Source organism: Schistocerca cancellata, chromosome 1, assembly GCF_023864275.1.
Source record: "Schistocerca cancellata isolate TAMUIC-IGC-003103 chromosome 1, iqSchCanc2.1, whole genome shotgun sequence".
In the NCBI taxonomy this organism is placed as follows: domain Eukaryota; kingdom Metazoa; phylum Arthropoda; class Insecta; order Orthoptera; family Acrididae; genus Schistocerca; species Schistocerca cancellata.
In genome coordinates, this window is record NC_064626.1 from 1,140,503,500 (window position 1) to 1,140,526,702 (window position 23,203).

The following is a 23,203-nucleotide window of genomic DNA, read 5'->3' on the forward strand; positions in this document are numbered from 1 at the left end:
AGCATAGTGTAGGCAGCCTCCTTAGTAGATCTGTTACATTTTCTAAGTGTCCTGCCAATAAAACGCAGTCTTTGGTTAGCCTTCCCCACAACATTTTCTGTGTTCCTTCCAATTTAAGTTGTTTGTAATTGTAACACCTAGGTATTTAGTTGAATTTATGGCTTTTAGATTAGACTGATTTATCGTGTAACCGAAGTTTAACGAATTCCTTTTAGCACTCATGTGGATGACCTCACATTTTTCGTGATTTAGGGTCAACTGCCAATTTTCGCACTATTGAGATAACTTTTCTGAAACGTTTTGCAATTTGTTTTGGTCTTCTGATGACTCTATTAGTCGATAAACGACAGTCTCATCTGCAAACAACCTAAGACAGCTGTTCAGATTGTCTCCCAAATTGTTTATATAGATAAGGAACAGCAAAGGGCCTATAACACTACCTTGGGGAACGCCAGAAATCACTTCTGTTTTACTCGATGACTTTGTGTCAGTTACTTCGAACTGTGACCTCTCTGACAGAAAGTCACAAATCTAGTCACTTAACTGAGACGATATTCCATAAGCACGCAATTTCACTAGGAGCCACTTGTGTCGTACAGCGTCAAAAGCCTTCCGGACATCCAGAAATATGGAATCAATCAGAAATCCCTTGTCAATAGCACTCAACAGTTCATGTGAATAAAGAGCTAATTGTGTTTCACAATAACGATGTTTTCTAAACACATCTTGACTATGTGTGAATAGACCGTTTCCTTCGAGGTAATTCATAATGTTCGAACACAATATATGTTCTAGAATCCTGCTGCATATCGACGTTAATGATATGGGCCTGTAATTAAGTGGAATACATCTCATACCTTTCTTGAATATTGGTGTGACCTGTGCAACTTTCCAGTCTTTCAGTATGGATCTTTCCTCGAGCTAATCCATCACTATACTCCGAAAGGAAGCTCATTGGTTTTACAGTGTGGACCACTTGCTTTTATTAAGTGATTTAAGTTGCTTCACTACTCCGAGGATATTTACTTCTACGTTACTCCTGTTGTCAGTTTTTCCTGATTCTGGAATATTTACTTCGTCTTCTTTTGTGGAGGCATTTCGGAAGGCTGTGTTTAGTAACTCTGCTTTGGCAGTGCTGTCTTCGATAGTACCTCCATTGCTATCACGAAGAGAAGGCGTGATTGTGTCTTGCTGCTAGTATGCTTCACATACGACCAGAATCCCTTTGGATTTTCAGGCAGGTTTCGAGTCAAAGTTGTGGAAACTATTATAAGCATCTCGCATTGAAGTTCGCACTAAATTTCTAGCTTTTGTAAAAGATCGCCAATGTTGGGGATTTTGCGTCTGTTTGAATTTGGCATGTTTGTTTCGTTCTGTAAAGTGTTCTGACCTGTTTATTGTACCAAGTAGGATCAGCTCAATTGCTGCTGATAACATTTCTTTGAATTCAAAGCCCATCTGGTCTATTCTTATGTTGTTATTTTGGAAGATTGTCTCTCTGGAAGGTGTCAAGTGAAATTTCATCTGATTTTTTGAATATGTATATTTTTCGTTTACTTTTTGGAGGTTTTGGGGGTTACAATAATCAGTCTCGCTAGACAACCTGTGTTCACTAATCCCTGTATCTGTTTTGATGTTCGTTATTAACTCAGGATTATTTATTGCTAAGTGGTCAAATGTGTTTTCACAACCGTTTACTATTCATGTGCGCTCATGAACTAACTGCTCGAAATAATTTTCAGAGAATGCATTTAGTGCAATTTCAGATTATGTTTCATGCATACATCCAGAATTAAACATGTATTTTCGCCAACATATCGAGGCTATTTAATCTAACTACTGAACTGAGACTATCAAAATCTGTGATAATCTATATTTGCTGAGTGATGAATTCCTATTACTTTGTGCTTCATGTAATTACTACCCTAACCCTTCATTTCAACAGTAACTTCTAGATTTATTCCACTGATGTTTTTATCCAAGAATGACATTTTCGTAGTAATTAGTCCCTCTTGAACAAACATGGGCACCCCACCGCCTTAATGTTGCTGCCTACAGTTGCTTGTAGCTAGAATATAACCCTCTAATTTACAAAATTTTAGTTCTTGACGTTTAAGACCATGTTCAGCAATCACAATGGCGTGGGAGGCATGTTCAGTCACAAAAAAATGAGAAGGTTTATTTTATTCCTGAGGTACTGAATATTTAAGTGCATCAGTTTAAGGACTTATTTCCTATCTCCTACATTGCTGACTTGTTCAGACCAACGTGGCTCTGGCAACAAACATTGTCTGCAGTAATAGGCAGATAAGCTTAGTCTTAACATAGATGCAAGACTTGTAAAAAATAGATTTCAGCTATCTGTCATCCTTTTTAAATTTTACTGGCAGATCTAGATTTCAGCTAGAAACTAGCCATCCTCAATTCACTATCATTTGTGATCAATGCATGTAATGATTGTGGGTCAGACTTCATCCAAAGTTCATTTTTGATCAATGCATGTAATGCCTGTTGGTCGGGCTTCATCCACAGTTCATTGATCAAAAATGATAGGGCATTTAGAATCGATAGTTTCTAGATGAAATCTAGATCTGCCAATAAAATTTAAAAAGGGTGACTGATAGCTGAAATCTATTATTTACAAGTCAATATAACAGTCGCTGCGTGCAACAGCCTTATGAATGGAAGGTACCTAACCTCATAGATGCAAGATACTGAAACAAAAAGAAGTTTTCTTTTTTATTTTATTTGGATTCAGGCATTACATTACATTATTACTTGTTCCATAGATCATGAATACGACATTTCGTAACGTTTTGGAATGTGTCAATTTAACAGAAGTTTACATTACTAACACTTGTATATTTTTGACAATTACTACTTCATACCTGAAAATCCGTTTATTGAGTAGACGCGATCGTCAATCAGTAATTCTTTTAATATGTTTTTAGATGTTGGTTGGCTGTCTGTCAGACTTTTAATGCTAATTGGGAAATGACCAAAGATTTTTGTGGCAGTGTAATTCACCCTTTTCTGTGCCAAAGTCAGATTTAACTCAGAATAGTGAAGATCATCGTTTCTTCTATTGTTATAGTTATGCACGTCACGAATATTTTTGGACACATTTCACCAGATACAAAAAAGTATCTCTCCTCTATGTATGCCAGATGTATTGGAATTTGCGCAGCTGAATAAATACTAAGGAGAAAAAAGGACATCTTACTAATAACTATATTTGCACATTCAAGAACAAACAAAATTACAGCGAACACAAGAGAATAATTAGCGCACACAAAGAGTGTTACACAATGTCAAAGAGGTCTATTTTACACAGTGCACTTTGCGCCGTCACACACGAGATATATTGTTCACACAATTCCAACACCCCTCCTTGAACTTATATTTTGTGTGTTGCTTCCACAAGATAAACCAAATAGTCCCACAATCTTCTCAAACTTCTCCCTTTCCAAGGGTTTGGTCAGAAGGTCAGCTAACATGTCTTCTGTACGCAGATCGTCCACGGCAATGTTCTGTCGCTCTACGAGGTCCCGAATGAAATAGTGCCGTATATCAATATGCTTTGTCCTAGCACTAGTAACATCATTTTTAGCTAGGTTTATGGCTCCCTTATTGTCACAGAAGATGGTTGTAGGTTCCTCAATTAAATTGGGTTCTATTTCACTTATTAATGTTCGTAGCCATAATGCTTCCTGTGTGGTGTAGGATAGTGCCATATACTCGGCCTCTACGGTGCTCAATGCAACAGTTTTTTGCTTTTGACAGGACCATGATGTGAGGCCCCCCATTAATTTAAAACAGCAGCCATTGGTGGAGTATATGTCTCCCAATTCACTCCCCCAGTCCGCATCGCTATATCCCTCTAGTTTTGCGTTACCATCTCTACGGTATTTTAGCTCACAGTTTGAGGTTCCTCTTAAGTATCGGAATATCCTCTTTACAGCTTTCCAGTGCTTTTCCTTTGGGTCTCTACAATATCTGCTCACTGCATTGGTGGCAAAAGCAATGTCGGGTCGTGATGTTTGAGACAAATATTACAGACTCCCTACTGCTTCTAAATAAGGAACATTCTTGTCACATTCCACATCAGTCTCATTTACACTTAACTTCACTACTACTTCAATTGGAGTACTTATGGGTTTGCAATCACTCATGCCAAATTTCTTTAATATTTTTTTCCGTGTATGATGATTGACTTATGCTCAATTCTTGTCTTTCTTCATCCTTAGTAATCTGCATACCTAAATAACGTTTGACTTCTCCCAAATCATGCACCTGAAACTTGGTTTGCAGCTGTTTCTTGAAAATTCTCATTTGGCCTTCACTTTCAGTCAGGATAAAGAAATCGTCCACCCATATCGCCATTATTATTATTTCTTCTTTTCTCCCTTTATAGTAAATGCTGGGATCTGCCTTGGATTGCTTCATATTCATATTTATTAGAGTTTCATGTAGACATCGATTCCAGCAATGTCCACTTTGTTTAAGTCCATAAATACTTTTTCTCAAACGCCAAATCTTTTTACTTTCTGACCTGGTTTCTATGGCTTCCCTTGGTGGAATGACATATATCTGCTCCTCCGATTTCCCATTTAAATATGCCGTTTTAACATCCATATGATGAATTATTAAATTTCGTTTTACTGCCAAGGCTAAAAGATATCTCAATGTTGCATACTTGACTACAGGTGAAAAAGTTTCTTCGTAATCTACCCATTGTTTTTGTGAATATCCTTTTACCACAAGACTTGCTTTGTATTTTGGTGATGAGCTTTCAGGGTTCTTCAAATTGAATACCCATCTTGCCTGCAGTGGTTTCTTATCTCTTGGCATATCTACCCATTCAAAGGTTTCGTTCTGGTATAAAGATTCTAATTCTCTCTTCATCGCTTCTTTCCATTCTTGAGAGTTTGGGCCACTCATTGCTTCTTCTGCTGTTCTTGGCTCATCATTAAAAGACTGTGCTGTATACATCTCAAAATCAGGATATTCCTTCGGTTTTGGTACACGAGAAGAACGCCTTACATTGTTTTCTTCATGTTTTTCATCCTCTAACTCATTGTCATCATAAATAGTATCCATTTGTCCTTGGCTGTCGTTTTCCTCGTCTTCACTTCCTATTTCCTCACACAAGGTTTCACCTTCTGAACTAGGTGCAGTTGACTTAGTGGTTTTACTCTCTTTTGAGTCCTTTCTATTTTCAAAGAATATTACATCTCTACTTGTGACAATCTTTTTAGTCAATGGATCCATTAATCGGTAGCCCTTTGAATTTGCACAATAGCCTACAAAAATATACTTTTTAGCTTTCGGATCCCATTTTCCTCTTAGCTGTTTTGGAATATGTGCCATTGAATCACACCCAAAAACCCTTGTATTGCTTAGATCAGGTTTCTTTCCTACCCATATCTCATAAGGGGTTCTATTCTTTAATGCTTTTGTAGGTGATCTATTGTTCAGATATACAGCTGTTGACACTGCCTCTGCCCAAAAATCTTTGGACAATTCAGCGTCAGTCATCATGCTCCTTGCTTTCTCAACAATGGTCCTATTAGCCCTCTCAGCAACCCCATTTTGAGATGGGCTGTACCTTATGGTAGTTTGATGCCTGATTCCCTTTTCTGCCATAAGTTTCTTCAATTTCTGGTTAATATATTCTCTCCCATTATCAGACCTGATGATCTTGATCTTCTTTCCTGTCCATCTTTCAACCATATTGCAATATTCCTCAAAGATATCTCTCACTTGGTCTTTAGAACTAAGAAAATAAACATGAGTATATCTTGAGTAATCATAAATAAACGTAAGAAAATAATTACTCCCACCTATGGATTCACACTCCACCGGGCCACATACATCTGTGTGGATCAACTGTAAGACTTCTGTGGATTTACTCTTACTAGTCTTGAAAGGTAACCTTGCTTGTTTTCCCTTTATACATGTCTCACAAGGATCCTTGGACACACTAAAATTCTGTATTCCCTTTACCATATCCTTTATTATAGACATACTCTTTCTATTTAGATGTCCAAGTCTCCGGTGCCATAAAAAACCTTCTGCTGAATATACTGAATCACTAACATTTTTATGTTTACTGTCAATGATATCCAACTTAAAACTACCCCTTTCGTTACTTGCTGTAGCTATAACTTCACCACTTTCACTGATTACTCTGGCACCCTGCATGTCAAAGGTGACTGTATTTCCTTTCTTGACAATTTCCCCTACAGACAGCAGGTTAGTTGCCACATTTTTCACATAATGAACATTGTGTGCTGTAACCATATCTGATTCACCATTTACACTTACATGTAGATCTAGTTTCCCAGCCAGGTGACACTGGAGCTTGTTGCCATCAACAGTAGATGTTCCCATATGAGTCTTATCTTTGATGTCATAAAGAAGTGATTTATCTTTAACAATATGCACAGATGCACCTGAGTCTAAAATCCATTCCATATCACGATTGCTTATCCCACCAAAAGAATAAAAACTTGAGAGTGCCTTACCTTTGTTATTGGTCCTTCTCTCTGGGCTATCAGTAACATACCTCTTTTGCTGAGTGTCTGATCTTGGGCTTACTTTTTCTTTGCACTGAGACGCAATATGTCCCATCTTCTGACATTTATAGCACCTCACCAGTTTCTTCTTTTTGTTTTTTGAGTAGAGAGCAGACGCACCTTCCTTCTCCAATGTACAACAGCTTGGAGCACTCTTTACGTCCCGAAGGATTTTCACCTTAACACTGTCGCCTGTGATTGGTATACCCGAGCTTTCAAGTCCCATAATCATAGGTGCATGCCTTTCGGGCAGTCCTGCCAACAGCAATGTTCCTATCCATTCGTCAGCGATCTCGAATCCGATGTTTCTCAGTCGGTTCGACGTGGTTATTTTGTTAACGTATTCGTCTACACTCTTACATTTGTCCAGACGAGTGGTAATTAAACCGTGTAATAATCCTACTTTTCTCGTAAGACCACCATCCTCGAATGCACTTCGTAAATTGTCCCAGACTTCTTTCGCTGTAGCAGCTTTTTCAACGTGAACATAATTCACCGAATCAATCAGTAATATCAATTTTGATTTTGGTTTCCTATCCTTACTTGAATAATTCTGATCTGTGGATTTCATTGTCCCATCTACCACGTCCCATAGGTCGTCTAAACGTAAATACGCTTCTACTGCGAACTTCCAGGTTGCATAGTTTTCGCGACCTATAAGTCTTTCAATCTGTGGAATTTGTGCCGCACTCATTCTTAACGGTAACTTGCTTTTTATTGCCGTAAAGAACACCGAAAAATAATGCGGAAAAAAAATGCGATCGTCTTGTAAGGATAACTCGCACTTCACGTAAATTGGAACTTTTCCAATACTGTCGCCTGTGATTGGTATACCCGAGCTTTCAAGTCCCATAATCATAGGTGCATGCCTTTCGGGCAGTCCTGCCAACAGCAATGTTCCTATCCATTCGTCAGCGATCTCGAATCCGATGTTTCTCAGTCGGTTCGACGTGGTTATTTTGTTAACGTATTCGTCTACACTCTTACATTTGTCCAGACGAGTGGTAATTAAACCGTGTAATAATCCTACTTTTCTCGTAAGACCACCATCCTCGAATGCACTTCGTAAATTGTCCCAGACTTCTTTCGCTGTAGCAGCTTTTTCAACGTGAACATAATTCACCGAATCAATCAGTAATATCAATTTTGATTTTGGTTTCCTATCCTTACTTGAATAATTCTGATCTGTGGCTTTCATTGTCCCATCTACCACGTCCCATAGGTCGTCTAAACGTAAATACGCTTCTACTGCGAACTTCCAGGTTGCATAGTTTTCGCGACCTATAAGTCTTTCAATCTGTGGAATTTGTGCCGCACTCATTCTTAACGGTAACTTGCTTTTTATTGCCGTAAAGAACACCGAAAAATAATGCGGAAAAAAATGCGATCGTCTTGTAAGGATAACTCGCACTTCACGTAAATTGGAACTTTTCCAATACTTTCTCCTTACTATTTTATTGATATACTTATTCCAAATGCACGCTGGGCCCATAACCTATTGGAATTTGCGCAGCTGAATAAGTATTAAGGAGAAAAAAGGACATCTTACTAATAACTATATTTGCATATTCAAGAACAAACAAAATTACAGCGAACACAACAGAATAATTAGCGCACACAAAGAGTGTTAGACAATGTCAAAGAGGTCTATTTTACACAGTGGACTTTGCGCCGTCACACACGAAATATATTGTTCACACAATTCCAACAAGATGTTATGTTTGTATTTCGTGGAACTCCTTTCACTGACTGTAAACTATATAAAATATTTCAGTCTGCTTATGGTTTTCCATTGTTTTTTACTTACAAAACATTCAATTGTATGTACCTCCGGACATTTACACAAGAACGGTTTTTGAACTTCTCCCGAAGGATTACCATTTTTTTCACTTTGCATTGTATCAATTGCAGCTTTTTTGTCGATATGTTGACTCGATACGAAAGGTCCTGTTGCGTAACACAATCTTTGGCTACGCTTACTTCTATGCGATGTTCTTGTACATTATTGCAGAAGCGCAAATCAGGAACGGCGGTAGAACCTGTCTAAAATTAATGAAAGTTCTATCAAATATATTGACTACTCTTTCTGAAATGGTTCACATTTTTATATTTTATCTTTGGTTTTCAGTTGGGTAATGCAGGAAAATGCAGTGTCACCGTGTCATTAAAGTCGTTAAGTTTCGTAGATCACCAGGGATGTTTAACGTTTCAATGCGTTATCTTCCGTGACACCAGTCTTGCGGGCAGAACAGCTGACACGGTAGCTTTTACTTTGTGTCAGGATGGATCCGATCGCTAAAGGAAAATTAGCCGTCGAGTCACTGAAAAGTTTTGTAAACAATAGTTTGTCCAATAAAGAACCATGGCAGATAGTGACAATGACCACTGGAGCGGTATTGGCAAGCGTTTGGTTTTTCGATTTCATCAACCAAGATGAAAGTAATTTGAATGAGATTTTCTTTCATATAAGCAACAATGCTGCGTAACTTGGAATGGTACAAACTTTTGACATTTACAGGCGTTCCATCCCGTTTAAAGAAGACCGTGTTTCGATTAGCAAGGAAAATACCAGCAGTTGCCAGGAGAATTGACAGTGAGATGAGTAATATGAGAAAGACATTCGAAGATGAGGTCAGACATCGCAATGAGAAAATTGACTACATCACAAATTTGCCAGAGAGTGGAAAAAACCGCGAGGAAATACTCAAACAAGTCAAAGCCTATTTGGAACTAGGTAAGGTGGCAATCTCCAGCCTTAATTTTTGCAGTCAGTTTTACCCGTAATGTTGTAAACAGTCCGAAGAATTAAATTCAAAACGTGAGTTGAATTATTCATCTGTCTCAGCTTGTTAAAAATTCGTTAATTTTATTAACTATTTGTGCTTTCATCACTATCAGAATGACATAACTGCACTAATGTGTGTAAGAGGTCATTCAAACTGTGCGTGTAAAGACGTGCACTAGGCCTGTGCTGGTCGACTGGGAGGAGTAAACGAAGAAAATATAATTTTGTATTTACTGCTATAGTAATGTGCATGTAATGTACTTGAAGAATCTCTTTTTGGGAGCTGCTAGTGCTTCACCCAGGAGCAGCTTAAACTTGTATGATTTGTCTTATTACATAACATATACAAAAAAATGTAATCAGGAGGAGCTGACAGCTACTTCAGGGAAGTGAGATCTGATTTAAAACATGTGCCAGCTGTATATTCTTTGAAGTGGGGTGTCATAGGTGATGTAGATGGCGTCTGGGATGGTTTTTTGTTTGCATGTTTCAGTTGTATATGTCATTCATCTGTTTTACTTATAAGAAGTCGTTTATTTCTTAAATTGGTGGTGGCATGGATCATGTTGTTTACCATATCGATATAGAACTAGTGGAAATGACAGTGTATTGAGGGGAATGAAAGGTATTTTTATGAGACCAAGGTTAGATTGGAAGGTGACGGATTGATTGTGGATTAGTGAAGCCAACCAAAATTCTTCTATTAAAACACATTTCAAAAGCTTCTGTTCTCCTCTTGTCTAAGCGGTTTATCATCCATGTTTCGTTTCCATTCAAGACACACTTCCGACAAATATCTTCAGGATAAAAAGCTTTGTAACACACAAACTTATATTAGAAAGTGGAGAAAGGCTAAACAGGAATGGCTAGAGGACAAATGCAAGGCTCTAGAATGATGCATAACTATGGGAAAGATAGATGCTCCCCATAGGAAAATTAGATATTCCTTTGGGGAAAGCAATGAATATATTTTGTATATGAATATCAAGATCTCAGATGGCTAGCCAGTACTAAGTAAAGAAGGAAAAGCTGAAAGAAGTATACAGAAATTCTATATAGGGGAAGCAAACTTTAATACAATACTCTAGAAGAGAAGGGGAAGAAGATGAAGATGAAATGGGAGATATGGTACTGTGAGAAGAATATGACAGAGCACTGTAAGAACTAAGCTGGAACAAGGTCCCTGGAGTAGACAACATTCCCTCAGAACTGTTGACACCCTTGGGAGACCAAGCCATGACAAAACTCTTCCATCTGGTATGCTTGGGAGACCCAGCCATTACAAAACTCTTCCATCTGGTGTGCAATATGTAGGAGACAGGTGAAATACCCTCAGACATCAGGAAAAATTTACTAATCCAATTATAAAAAAAGCAGGTGCTGACAGGTGTCAGTACTACCAAGCTATGAGTTTAGTAAGTCATGGCTGCAAAATATTGACATAAATTAGGTGGAGAAACTGGTGTAGGCAGACCTTGGGGATGAATTATAGGAACATATGAAGCAGTACTGACCCTATGACTTATCTAAGAAGTTAGGTTGACGAAAGTTAATCTTGTAGGTTACGGAGAGCTTTTGACAAAGTAGACTGTACTAAGCTCTTTGAACTTTTTGAAAATACCGGGGATAAAATGCAGGTACAGAAAGTTTATTTACAACTTGTATAGAAACCATATGGCAGTTATAAGAGTTGAAGGACATTAAAGGGAAGCAGTAAGTGAGAGACTAGACTAGATTAATGTTGTTTTGTAGATCATAAATATGAAACTTTGTGATGATGTGGAATGTGTTACTTTAACAAAAGGTTTCTTTACAAGCCATAATTCATGTGTGTGTGTGTGTGTGTTTAGTTGTAAAATACTAATTTATATCTAAAAATTCTGTATTGAGGAGAAGGAGCTGACATTCAGAAATTCTTTTAATTTGTTTTCACCCCTTTCTGTGCCAAAGTTAGATTTAACTCATAGTAGTGAGAATTAGCCTTTCTCCTAGTGTTGTACCTATGCACATTGCTATTGCTTTTGATTTAGAATGGATTATTAGTAACAAATTTCATATTTTGCAAAGTTACTGTGAATCTCTATAGCTCCTTAAATAAATGTCTGCAAGATGAATATAATAGAGGGAAACATTCCACATGGGAAAAATATATCTAAAAACAAAGATGATGTGACTTACCAAACGAAAGTGCTGGCAGGTCGATAGGCACACAAACATACACACGAAGTTCAAGCTTTCGCAACAAACGGTTGCTTCATCGGGAAAGACGAAAGGATGTGGGTTTTAAGGGAGAGGGTAAGGAGTCATTCCAATTCCGGGAGCGGAAAGACTTACCTTAGGGGGAAAAAAAGACAGGTATACATTCGCACACAAACACATATCCATCCGCACATACACAGACATAAGCAGACTCAAATGTCTGCTTATGTCTGTGTATGTGCAGATGGATATGCGTTTGTGTGCGAGTGTATACCTGTTCTTTTTTCCCCCTAAGGTAAGTCTTTCCGCTCCCGGGATTGGAATGACTCCTTACCCTCTCCCTTAAAACCCACATACTTTCGTCTTTCCCTCTCCTTCCCTCTTTCCTGATGAAGCAACCGTTTGTTGCGAAAGCTTGAATTTCATGTGTTTGTTTGTGTGTCTATCAACCTGCCAGCACTTTCGTTTGGTAAGTCACATCATCTTTGTTTTGAGATATGTCTTGTTTTTAGATATGTCTGCAAGATGATTTTGACCAGGCTCCAGCACTAACTCTGGTTATACACTTTTGTTCAATGAATACTTTTCTTCTTCATGATGAATGTATGATGCCATACATAAGCAGTGAATGAAAATAGGCATAATAAGCTAATTTACTGATATGTTTACTATCGAAATTTGCAATAACCCTAATAGCTGAAGTAGCTGAATTCAAACATTTCAGCAGATCATCAGTGTGTTTCTTCCAATTCAATATCTTATCAATGCATACACACAAAAATTTGGAATATTCTGACTTAGTTACAGAGTTCTGTGCAAACTCTACGTGATTAGATTAGATTCAGTTTTCATTCCATAGACCAAAAATGAGATGATTCTTGTGGTTGTGTAATATGTCAGAAAGAATGACATAAAAAACAGAAGACATTTGAATACAATACCTACTATCCTGATCATTTGTCTAAGAGATTGTCAAAGTAGGTGAATACAGTACAGTTAACTGAAACTTCTAATATTTACAGAATTAAGACATTGTCAGAATGAAACATTGTTATGCACTTTTAATAAATTTATCATATACAAAATATCTAATCTTGACTGTTGTGACCAAGTGCTGTCAAAACTGAAATCTAACAGACATTTTTACTTAAACTGGTCTAACAGTCCCTGTTAAGATATTCATCTGTAGATTAGAAGGAGTTGTCTGTAAAAAAGTCTTTCAGACTGTGTTTAAACTGTGCTTTGTCTGAATCCAAATTTTTAATGGTTGCTGGCAAAGACATTATATATTCATGGTGTTGTGCCATTTACCGTATAGAATTGTAGAACTGTATTAGCCCGTTGTGTTTTATCAAAATTTAATGAGAGTCCATTTGCAGAACCAGTTAATAATTTTCTGATAGACATTATCTACAATTTTCTCAGCTAATTGTTATTTGTCAGATGTGATTTCTATACTTGTATCATTAGCAAAAAGTTTTTGGACTAAGCATTGCAAGGCACTCTTTGCTGGCACTTTGACACCATTAAACTTCACAGCAAACTAGTGACCACACCATCCCCACAATTTCATCATCACGTAACTTTCCACAAAAAACACCCACTGCTCCACCGTGAATACCATTGTCACCTTTGCACTGCTTCCCTCACACTGACTCAGCCTGCACTACACTCTGGACTGGTGTGGATCATGTGATGGGTGTTCACGTGGTGTGCACATTACGGGATGTGGTTATATGTATACATTCATGTATGTTGTATTCACTTGTCTGAGCCACTTTATTTATTTGCCACGCCCTGTACATATTAAGAACAATAAGGGACCTGAGACTGAATCTTGTGGGACTCCTTCCTTGATACCTCCCAGTTTGAGGAATCTGCTGATTTGCACATTATCTAAGAAAATTCCATGACTTATACAATCAGAAGCCTTTGTGAGATCACAGAAAATCCCAACTGGTGATGTTTGGTTATTCGGAGCATTTAGCATGTGATCAGTGAAAGCATATATGGCATTATCTATTGAAAAGCTTTCCTGAAAACCAGATTGCCATTTTGCTAGTACTTTATTTTTACAAATATGTGAAGCTACTCCTGAACAAATTGCATTTTCAAGAATTTTGGACTAAGCTGTCTGAAGTGAGATTGGGTGCTAGTTGTTGGTATCAGGCCTATTCTTCTTTTTACACTATCGTTTAATGTAGCATATTTCAGTTTACCAGGAAGAATGCTCTGTTTCAGTGAGATACTACATATGTGGCTGAGAATCCTACTTCTCTGTTGGGAACAAGCTTACAGTACTCTGTTGGAAATTGCGTAATCCATGCAAGCTTTTACTTTTGAGTGAGTTTATTATTTTTCTAACTTCAGAAGGAGACATGGGTAAAATTTCAGTTTTATCAAATTGCATAGGTATTGCCTCTTCCATACATAGCTTTCCCTATTCTAATGAATAACTTGGTCTTATTTTCTCCACAACAATTAAAAAATGATTATTAAAATATTTTCAGCCCCTGAATTTTTGTTAATAAACTTTTAATTTGGTGCACTTAGTTGCCCTATTTCCTTTTCAACAATATTCAAAATTGTTTTAATTTTATTATCAGCGTTGCTAATCTCAGACATAAGACATATACTTTGGACCTTGTAATAGCTTTCCTTACCACAGCATAGCAGTTTTTATAATATTTGACTGTTTCTGAGTCTTCACTCATTCTTGCTATTAGATACATTTCCCTTTTACAGTTAAAAGGTATTTTTATTCCTTTAGTAAGCCATGGTTATTACATGGTAAAGTGATTCTTGTGGGAGCATACAGGACTGAGGTGGGGAGAGGGTAAGGCAGCTAGGTGCAGTCAGCATGTTAGCTGGTGGACAGGAGGGAGGGAGGCAGCAGAAAGTGAGAGGAGTAAAAAGACTGTGGGTCTGTTGGTGGAATAGAGGGTTGTGTAGCACATGAATGGGAAGGGATAGGTAAGAAAAAGATCATTACTAATGAAGGTAGAGGCCAGGAGGGTTACAGGAACATAGGATACACTGTAGGGATAGTTCCTGCCTGTGCGGTTAAGAAAAGTTGGTGTTGCAAGGAAGGATCCAGATGGCAGAGGCTGTGAAAGCAGTCATTGAAATGAAAAACATCGTGTTCGGCAGTGTGCTCCGCAATAGGATGGTCCCGCTGTTTCTTGGCCTCAGTTTGACGGTGGACATTCATGTGGATGGACAGCTTGTTGGCTTTCATGCCCATGTAGAATGCAGCACAGTGGTTGCAGCTAAGCTTGTGGATCACATGTACGGTTTCACATGTAGCCCTGCTTTTGATGGGATGTGTGATGCTTGTGACCTGACTGGAGTAGGTGGTGGGAGGATGTATGGTACAGGTCTTGCATCTAGGTCTGTTATAGGGATATGAGCCATGAAGCAAGGGGTTGGGAGCAGGGGTTGTGTAGGGGTGGACAAATATGTTGTATAGGTTCAGTGGGCGGAGGAATATCACTGTGGGAGGGGTGGGAGAAATTAGGATATTAGAGAAATTAAGATTATTACCACTTACTAAAAGTGAAAATTTAGTTTTCTGTGAATGCAATGTTAAAGACTTGTTGACAGACTTGTCCACATAGTGCACATGTGCACGGTGATCTATCTGAAAGGGAATGGCCACATTATATTTAACAAAAAATAATGAAACGTGAGATGTTTCAATACCGCAATGTTCAAAATTGTAGTTGATTTAGAAAAGAATGCCTGTTATGGGACGTATTGTTTAATATATTCTTGATTATAGTTAATACATGTGGCAAAGACCATATTTTCCAGTTCTTCCATGTATCTTCCAGAGTTTATTAATAGTAGAGGAACTAAAGAAATGCAGAATATTGTACATAATACTCTTACCCTTTGACAGAAAGTTGCTTAATCTGAAAGTGCAAGGTTACATCTACTTTGTTCAAGTTAGGTCCTTCATTACATATATTTTCGTTTCTCATCATCAGCATTACTGTGCTGACAACTAGTATTCACTTCAATCATTAGAAACTGAATTCACTTTTCTGTTCTGACACAAGCACACTTTGGCTACATAGATTTACCCTGAATACTTTATCATCTCTAGTTTTAACAGTCAAGACTTTGAAATATAATCTGTTTGTTTTGTCAAGATAAGCATGTGTATGTATGTAGAGGATGCGTCTGACTGCAACATTTTCTTACTGTGATAAAATTTTACTGTAATTATAATAACCAAGTGAAGTGGTACAATAGTTAAGAGATTGGGTTCACGTTCTGAAAGCCCTCTCCTGTGCCTGTCGTTATCTACCTCTGAATTTGTAATGGCAATATCACTTTGTTTGTTTGTTGATAGTTGTGATAGTAAATGCCAAATGCAACATGTGGTGTTCATTACTTGAGTTACCAGGTAGGTTCCAGGCAGATAGTTCGACTTGTACATCTTGTTCGCTGCATGCAGTTTATGTCCTAATGCATTGGAAGATACGACCATGTAAATGCTATCATAATGTGGATTACTGGTGGGAAATGACTTTTAGAAAGCAGATCTTACAGAATAGCATTTACTGTTTGTGAGTCTATCACAGGTTCTTGTATTTCTCAACTTTACTTGTGCTTCACTGAGTGACTGGTTATAATTTTCTTGTGAAACCCGTAAAATTGCAAGGAGACAGAATGTCTGGCCAGTTCTTGCCTCCAGAGGGTGAAACTGTAAGTATACTGTCGATAGACACCCACACAGAAATAGAAAACAACTATCCTAGCTTTCAGAACTGTTAGTTCCTTCTCAGGTTAGAAAAGGGGAACAGGTCACTCAGACTTCAGGTTGAGGGAGATCCAGTTAATCTAAGTGTGAGGTGAGGCAAGGGTCAGTTGTCACTGTTGTCATCATACCAGGTGGTTCCATATCAACATGGGGTCTGAGTGATTTGTTCCTCCCTTTCTAACCTCACCCAACCTATGCCTCTTTGCCTTCCTGAGAAGGAACTACACTCCTGGATATTGAAATAAGAACACCGTGAATTCATTGTCCCAGGAAGGGGAAACTTTATTGACCCATTCCTGGGATCAGATACATCACATGATCACACTGACAGAACCACAGGCACATAGACACAGGCAACAGAGCATGCACAATGTCGGCACTAGTACAGTGTATATCCACCTTTCGCAGCAATGCAGGCTGCTATTCTCCCATGGAGACGATCGTAGAGATGCTGGATGTAGTCCTGTGGAACGGCTTGCCATGCCATTTCCACCTGGCGCCTCAGTTGGACCAGCGTTCGTGCTGGACGTGCAGACCGCGTGAGACGACTCTTCATCCAGTCCCAAACATGCTCAATGGGGGACAGATCCGGAGATCTTGCTGGCCAGGGTAGTTGACTTACACCTTCTAGAGCACGTTGGGTGGCACGGGATACATGCGGACGTGCATTGTCCTGTTGGAACAGCAAGTTCCCTTGCTGGTCTAGGAATGGTAGAACGATGGGTTCGATGACAGTTTGGATGTACCGTGCACTATTCAGTGTCCCCTCGACGATCACCAGTGGTGTACGGCCAGTGTAGGAGATCGCTCCCCACACCATGATGCCGGGTGTTGGCCCTGTGTGCCTCGGTCGTATGCAGTCCTGATTGTGGCGCTCACCTGCACGGCGCCAAACACGCATACGACCATCATTGGCACCAAGGCAGAAGCGACTCTCATCGCTGAAGACGACACGTCTCCATTCGTCCCTCCATTCACGCCTGTCGCGACACCACTGGAGGCGGGCTGCACGATGTTGGGGCGTGAGCGGAAGACGGCCTAACGGTGTGCGGGACCGTAGCCCAGCTTCATGGAGACGGTTGCGAATGGTCCTCGCCGATACCCCAGGAGCAACAGTGTCCCTAATTTGCTGGGAAGTGGCGGTGCGGTCCCCTACGGCACTGCGTAGGATCCTACGGTCTTGGCGTACATCCGTGCGTCGCTGCGGTCCGGTCCCAGGTCGACGGGCACGTGCACCTTCCGCCGACCACTGGGGACAACATCAACGTACTGTGGAGACCTCACGCCCCACGTGTTGAGCAATTCGGCGGTACGTCCACCCGGCCTCCCGCATGCCCACTATACGCCCTCGCTCAAAGTCCGTCAACTGCACATACGGTTCACGTCCACGCTGTCGCAGCATGCTACTAGTGTTAAAGACTGCGATGGAGCTCTGTATGCCACGGCAAACTGGCTGACACTGACAGCGGCGGTGTACAAATGCTGCGCAGCTAGCGCCATTCGACGGCCAACACCGCGGTTCTTGGTGTGTCCGCTGTGCCGTGCGTGTGATCATTGCTTGTACAGCCCTCTCGCAGTGTCCGGAGCAAGTATGGTGGGTCTGACACACCGGTGTCAATGTGTTCTTTTTTCCATTTCCAGGAGTGTAGTTATTCTGAAAGATTTCTGAAAGCCAAGATAATTTTCCTACTATTGTTTTTATGTGCATGCAGTGTGTGTGTGTGTGTGTGGTGGGGATTTTTAGAATATGTACTGTGTTCAAACATTATGAAATACCGGGAAGAAAATGACCTGTCAACGATCAGCCAACATAGAAACAGAAACACATCTGGCTCTGTATTCATACGAAGAAATGAGTGATATTGACACAGGATTTGAAGTCAGTTCCATATTTCTAGATTTCCACAAGACTTTTAACACTTCTTCAAAAATGGCTTCTCTTAGATTGTTTGCAGATGATACTGTTGTTCATTGTTTAGTAAAGTCATAAAAAGATCGAAACAAATTGCAAAAGACTAAGACGTGATATCTGCATGTGACATCCCCCACAAGAGTACTAAAAATGATCTGTTAAATTTCAGTTACAGGTTAAAGGCCACAAATTTAAAGGTTGTCAGTTCAACTAAATACCTAAGTGTCACAGTTATAAACAACTTATATTGGAACTATCGCATAGTAAATGTAGTGGGAGGGGAAAACCAAAGACTGCTTTATATTGGCAGAACGTTTGGAAGACACAACAGATCTACTAAAGAGACTGCTTATACTACACTTTTTCACTCTCTGCCAGAGCAGTGCCGTGAAGTATGGGATCCTTACCATATAGGACTGATGGAGAACATAAAAAAAAGTAGAAGGAAGGGCAGCTTGTTTTGTATTATTGCAGAGTAGAGGAGAGAGTGTCGTGCCTATGTTACATGAGTTGAGGTGGCAATTATTAAAACATAGATGTTTTTCGTTGTACTGAGATCTTTTCACTAAATTAACAACAGCCAACTTCCTCCTCAGAATGATACAATATTTTGTTGACGACCAACTACATGGGAAGAATGACCACCATAATAAAACAAGAGAAATTGTAGCTCAAATGGATAGATTTAGGAGTTCATTTCTACCATATGATATTCAGGAATGAAACGGCCAAGGAATAGTCTGAAAGTGGTTGTACGAACCTTCTGCCAAGCAGTGAAGTGTGAATTGTGGAGTACTTATGTAGATGTATCAACAGTGCTCAGAATTTCGCCTCTTGAAAGTAACTATTGGCCAGCCATTATGATTCGTTCTAATTTTATGTTAATAATTTTTCACAAACATCAGTTGTGTAACAGCTTTACCTGGTTTTAACAGCTTTACCTGGTTTTAACCTTAAATATTTTATTTTTTGTTTTGTAGGAGACTACGATTGGAAAAAAGGATATGTTTCAGGAACAGTGTACTTTCATAATCCTGAACTTATTGAATTACTTACTGAAGTTTATGGTCTTGCATCCTATACAAATCCACTTCACCCTGATGTTTTCCCCGGTGTCTGCAAAATGGAAGCAGAGGTGGTTAGAATAGCTGCAAATCTCTTCCATGGCTCCCCCTCTGCATGTGGAACTGTAAGTATATGTAATTCTTTTGTGTTGCACACAGTCTTGATGGGACCTTAAACCTTAAGCTTCCTTCCTTTTTTCGAATGAAACTATATGGTTAAAGAGATGTTTTTAAGTCTCAAACATCTGTGATCTGTATAAATGTAGACTGAAGTGACAAATGAAAATTTGTACCAAGGCCAGGATTCAAACCAAAGTCCCATGCTTGCTAGGTACAAGTGTCAATTCATTACTTCAGTCTCCATACGGACATAATTGATGTTTGAGACTTGAAAAGGTTTCTGGAAACACATAGTTTCAAGCACGTATACCTCCCGAGGAGATCATGAATGTAAAATTAGAGAGATTCAAGCACGCATGGAGGCTTTCCGGCAGTCGTTCTTCCCCGCGAACCGTACGCGACTGGAACAGGAAAGGGAGGTAATGACAGTGGCACATAAAGTGCCCTCCGTCACACACCATTGGGTGGCTTGCGGAATATAAATGTAGACAGGTAGATAGATGTATGCCTGGGTTTGAGGCATTGTTGCCAATTTCGTTTGATGCTGAGATTCCTATACAGTTGGAGAGCTTTTGCAATGCTGTTTGAGCTTGAGGGGAATGCCAAGTGGACTGAGGCTTGAATGGGAGGTTGGACTGAGGAGGGAAGCATGCTATGGTAATCCGTGCAGTCATGCAGAGTCACTTTGCCAGGGTGGCGTAGGGTTAGTGCACCTCCCTTGTGAGCAGGAGACCGGCCTTGGTACAAATTCTTGTTTGTTGCTACAGCCTACATATATACATCTGCCTCCTTTTTGTTGTACTTGGCATGCAAATATTTATCACTGATTTCATGTAGTGTTTATTGGAAACTAAGTGGCTGTTAAGACTGCACATAACAATTGCTGCAATATGCTGTATTGTGGTTTACAAGTGGACAATAGCACATTGCTGGGATGATAAAACAAAGTAAATCATACTATGCTGTTGAAGTGAAGAATTCTGTTGTTATGAATGCCAAATCTAACATTTATATGGAGATTATGTTTCTGTCCCTGACCTACATGAAAAATATGTTTTGTCAGTACCTTGATGATACTGGTATATCATTCATATAAGGTATAGATGCCCAAACACAAATAAAGACAGAAGATAAGGAGAGTTAAGCTGCCTCTGCAATTTACAATAAATGTGTCCAGCACTTTACCAGTAGGCTGTGCCGATGCCACTGTAGACTGACTCTGGAGAATGTGTCACACAGGGAACTACTATGTGGATAAAGCACTTACTTTTAGTGCATCCTGAGCTAATATTGCCTGGAGATTGTGGCATACATACTACTCTGTTTACTTCTCATTGCTCCTCACAGATGTAGTGTTCTTATTGCGATGAAACAAGCTGGGATAGTTTTAGTTCCCCTCTGGTTTTGCCATCTGTCTCCTTAAAATTCAATTTTTTTTTTCAGTTTTGACTAATTACTATTAACATATGTGAGTATAATCTGCATTTCCTTAAAAGAGAAAGATTGGCCCTCAGTTTTAATGGATATAACACCAGATCTAAATTTTGAGATTAGTTATGTGTATGTAATTGATTTTATAATTTATTGTGACTATTACTAGTTAGTATCTTTTGTTATAGGATGAAAGCAGTAATTGTTTCGTAACTTCAGTTCTATTGTTGACTTATAAACAAATGTAAATTCTGCACTAATTATAAACATTTGGCAGAACAACTGATAGTATTTGGTTCTATTTGAAAACATGTTAGCAAAGCCAACCCTTAATTAATTCAAAAGTAATTAATAGTTGTGTCAAAAGTATTGTTTGCATAATGATATCTGTTAATTTCATCATTTAAACATATAATTCGGCCTAACCCTTGTAGAAGAAGAAACTATTAAAAAGAACCAATTTTTCAATGTATTCAGTTAATTTTATGACTGATATTTTAATTGTAATTTCTATAAATTAAACATTGAACAATGTGTAGTTTCAGCACCTATTATTGTGAGGACGTATAAGCGCCTGATTTTTGGTTCCGAGACAGTCAGTCCACTGCCGAGTTTTAGACGAGGAACCTGTATTGTGAGATCAACAACAATGCATCTGTTACATAAGTGTAACACAGTTAGGCCATATGCTAAAACAATGACGGTGTCTGTTCCATACGTACATCGTTATTCTTGAAGAACTGTGTGGTTAGGTTTTTACTGCTCGTAGATGTTCAATAGTAAACTATTGTAGCAGAGCAGTATGTGGATGTTCACCTGCAAACTATCAATGGTCCGCCCCTGGTAGCTGAGTGGTCAGCGCGATGGAATGTCTTGCCTAATGGCCCGGATTCGATTCCCGGCTGGGTCGAAGATTTTCTCCGCTCGGGGATTGGGTGTTGTGTTGTCCTTATCATCATAATTTCATCCCCATCGACACACAAGTCGCCGAAGTGGCATCAATTCGAAAGACTTGCACCAGGTGAACTGTCTACCCAACAGGAGGCCCTAGCCACACGGCATTTCCAACTATTAATGAGGCTTATTGAAAGTTAAACAACAGTGCACTGGCCATATTAAATGTGTATATGGGGGGTTGTGAACAGTGAAAGTAAACAACTGTGAAACGCAAATGTGCACCAGTCAGCTACATCATTTAAAGAAGTCTGTGTTTGACTCTCACCCCCCATTTTCAGCCAGTATAGCAATGCAGTACGTTGATACCGAGGACAGCAAACAAAGTAAAAAAAAGCGGGCAAACCGTCACAGTATGCTGTAATCAAAGGTCTTTACATAGGTGGGTAACTACCTGGTGTGTAAATTCTGGTGCTATCATCTCAAAATAAGTAAGGGATACCATTTGATATTATTTGTTGGAGGCAGCTAATTGTACTGTCCTCTGAACATGTGCACTGTATAGATATTTCCTTCACATATCCAAACTGTACATAATACTGATCTTCTAAACATACCAAATAATATGACGTATGGTCCCAATCAGAGTTGAGCACCTGCTAACTTTGCGGATGTTTTAAATTAGAATACTCTGTACAGTGTAATATTAGGCAATAACTGAATGATGAGCAAGAAAGGAATACAGTACAGTCAGGTTACCTTCCATTCGGAAAGTGGATGCACTCAGTGACTTTGTGTGACTTATAAATTATAGAGTGCAGCGATCAGTCGTCCCTTTTAGATTTTATTATGCAAATCCAGATTTCGGCTAGTAGCTAACCATTCTCATTGCACTATTTTTTATTCTCAGTGCAAATAGCACACTGAGAATGTCTAGCTACTAGCCGAAATCTGGATTTGCAAAATAAAATCTAAAAAGAACGACTGATCGCTGCACTCTATAATTTATATAGAAAAAAAATTACAGTGCAATGCTAATAAGTAGATAGTAAGGATGATATGGTGGCAGCAGAGAATCAAACCGGTAAGGCTTTCTAGAAATCCTTAGATAACACAGGAGACACTAAATTTAAAAGGAGAGCTTATAAAAACACAGTAAATGAAGCAGATGAAAGACAATACAGATGCCTAAGAAATGAGGTTGGCCGAAAAGGCAAAATAACTAAACAGGTATGGTGGAGGATGAATGCAAGGCCATAGAAGCATGTATAACTAGAGGAAAGACAGATACTACCTATAGGAAAATTAGACACGCAGTTGAGCGCCCCACAAACCAAACCTCATCATCATCATCAGGAAAATTAGACACTTCTTTGAATGGAAGAGAAGCATCTGTCTGAATACCAAGAGCTCAGATGGCAAACCAGTGCTAAGCAAATAATAGAAAGGTAG

General features: G+C 39.1%; 1 protein-coding gene across 2 annotated transcripts in view; it reads left to right on the top strand.

Annotated features, from left to right (window-relative positions):
* Window positions 1–8,545: 8,545 nt before the first annotated feature.
* LOC126092903 (sphingosine-1-phosphate lyase) overlaps window positions 8,546–23,203 on the top strand; it is a 57,407-nt gene continuing 42,749 nt past the window's right edge. The window contains exons 1-4 of one of the 2 annotated variants that reach the window (XM_049908641.1): window positions 8,592–8,610; window positions 8,707–9,017; window positions 9,097–9,312; window positions 19,223–19,431. In XM_049908641.1, the coding sequence (XP_049764598.1) occupies window positions 8,861–9,017; window positions 9,097–9,312; window positions 19,223–19,431 (582 nt within the window). In that variant the 5' untranslated portion in view covers window positions 8,592–8,610; window positions 8,707–8,860. Of the gene's footprint in view, window positions 9,018–9,096; window positions 9,313–19,222; window positions 19,432–23,203 lie in introns of both variants that reach the window. The other variant, XM_049908636.1, reaches the window with a different exon arrangement.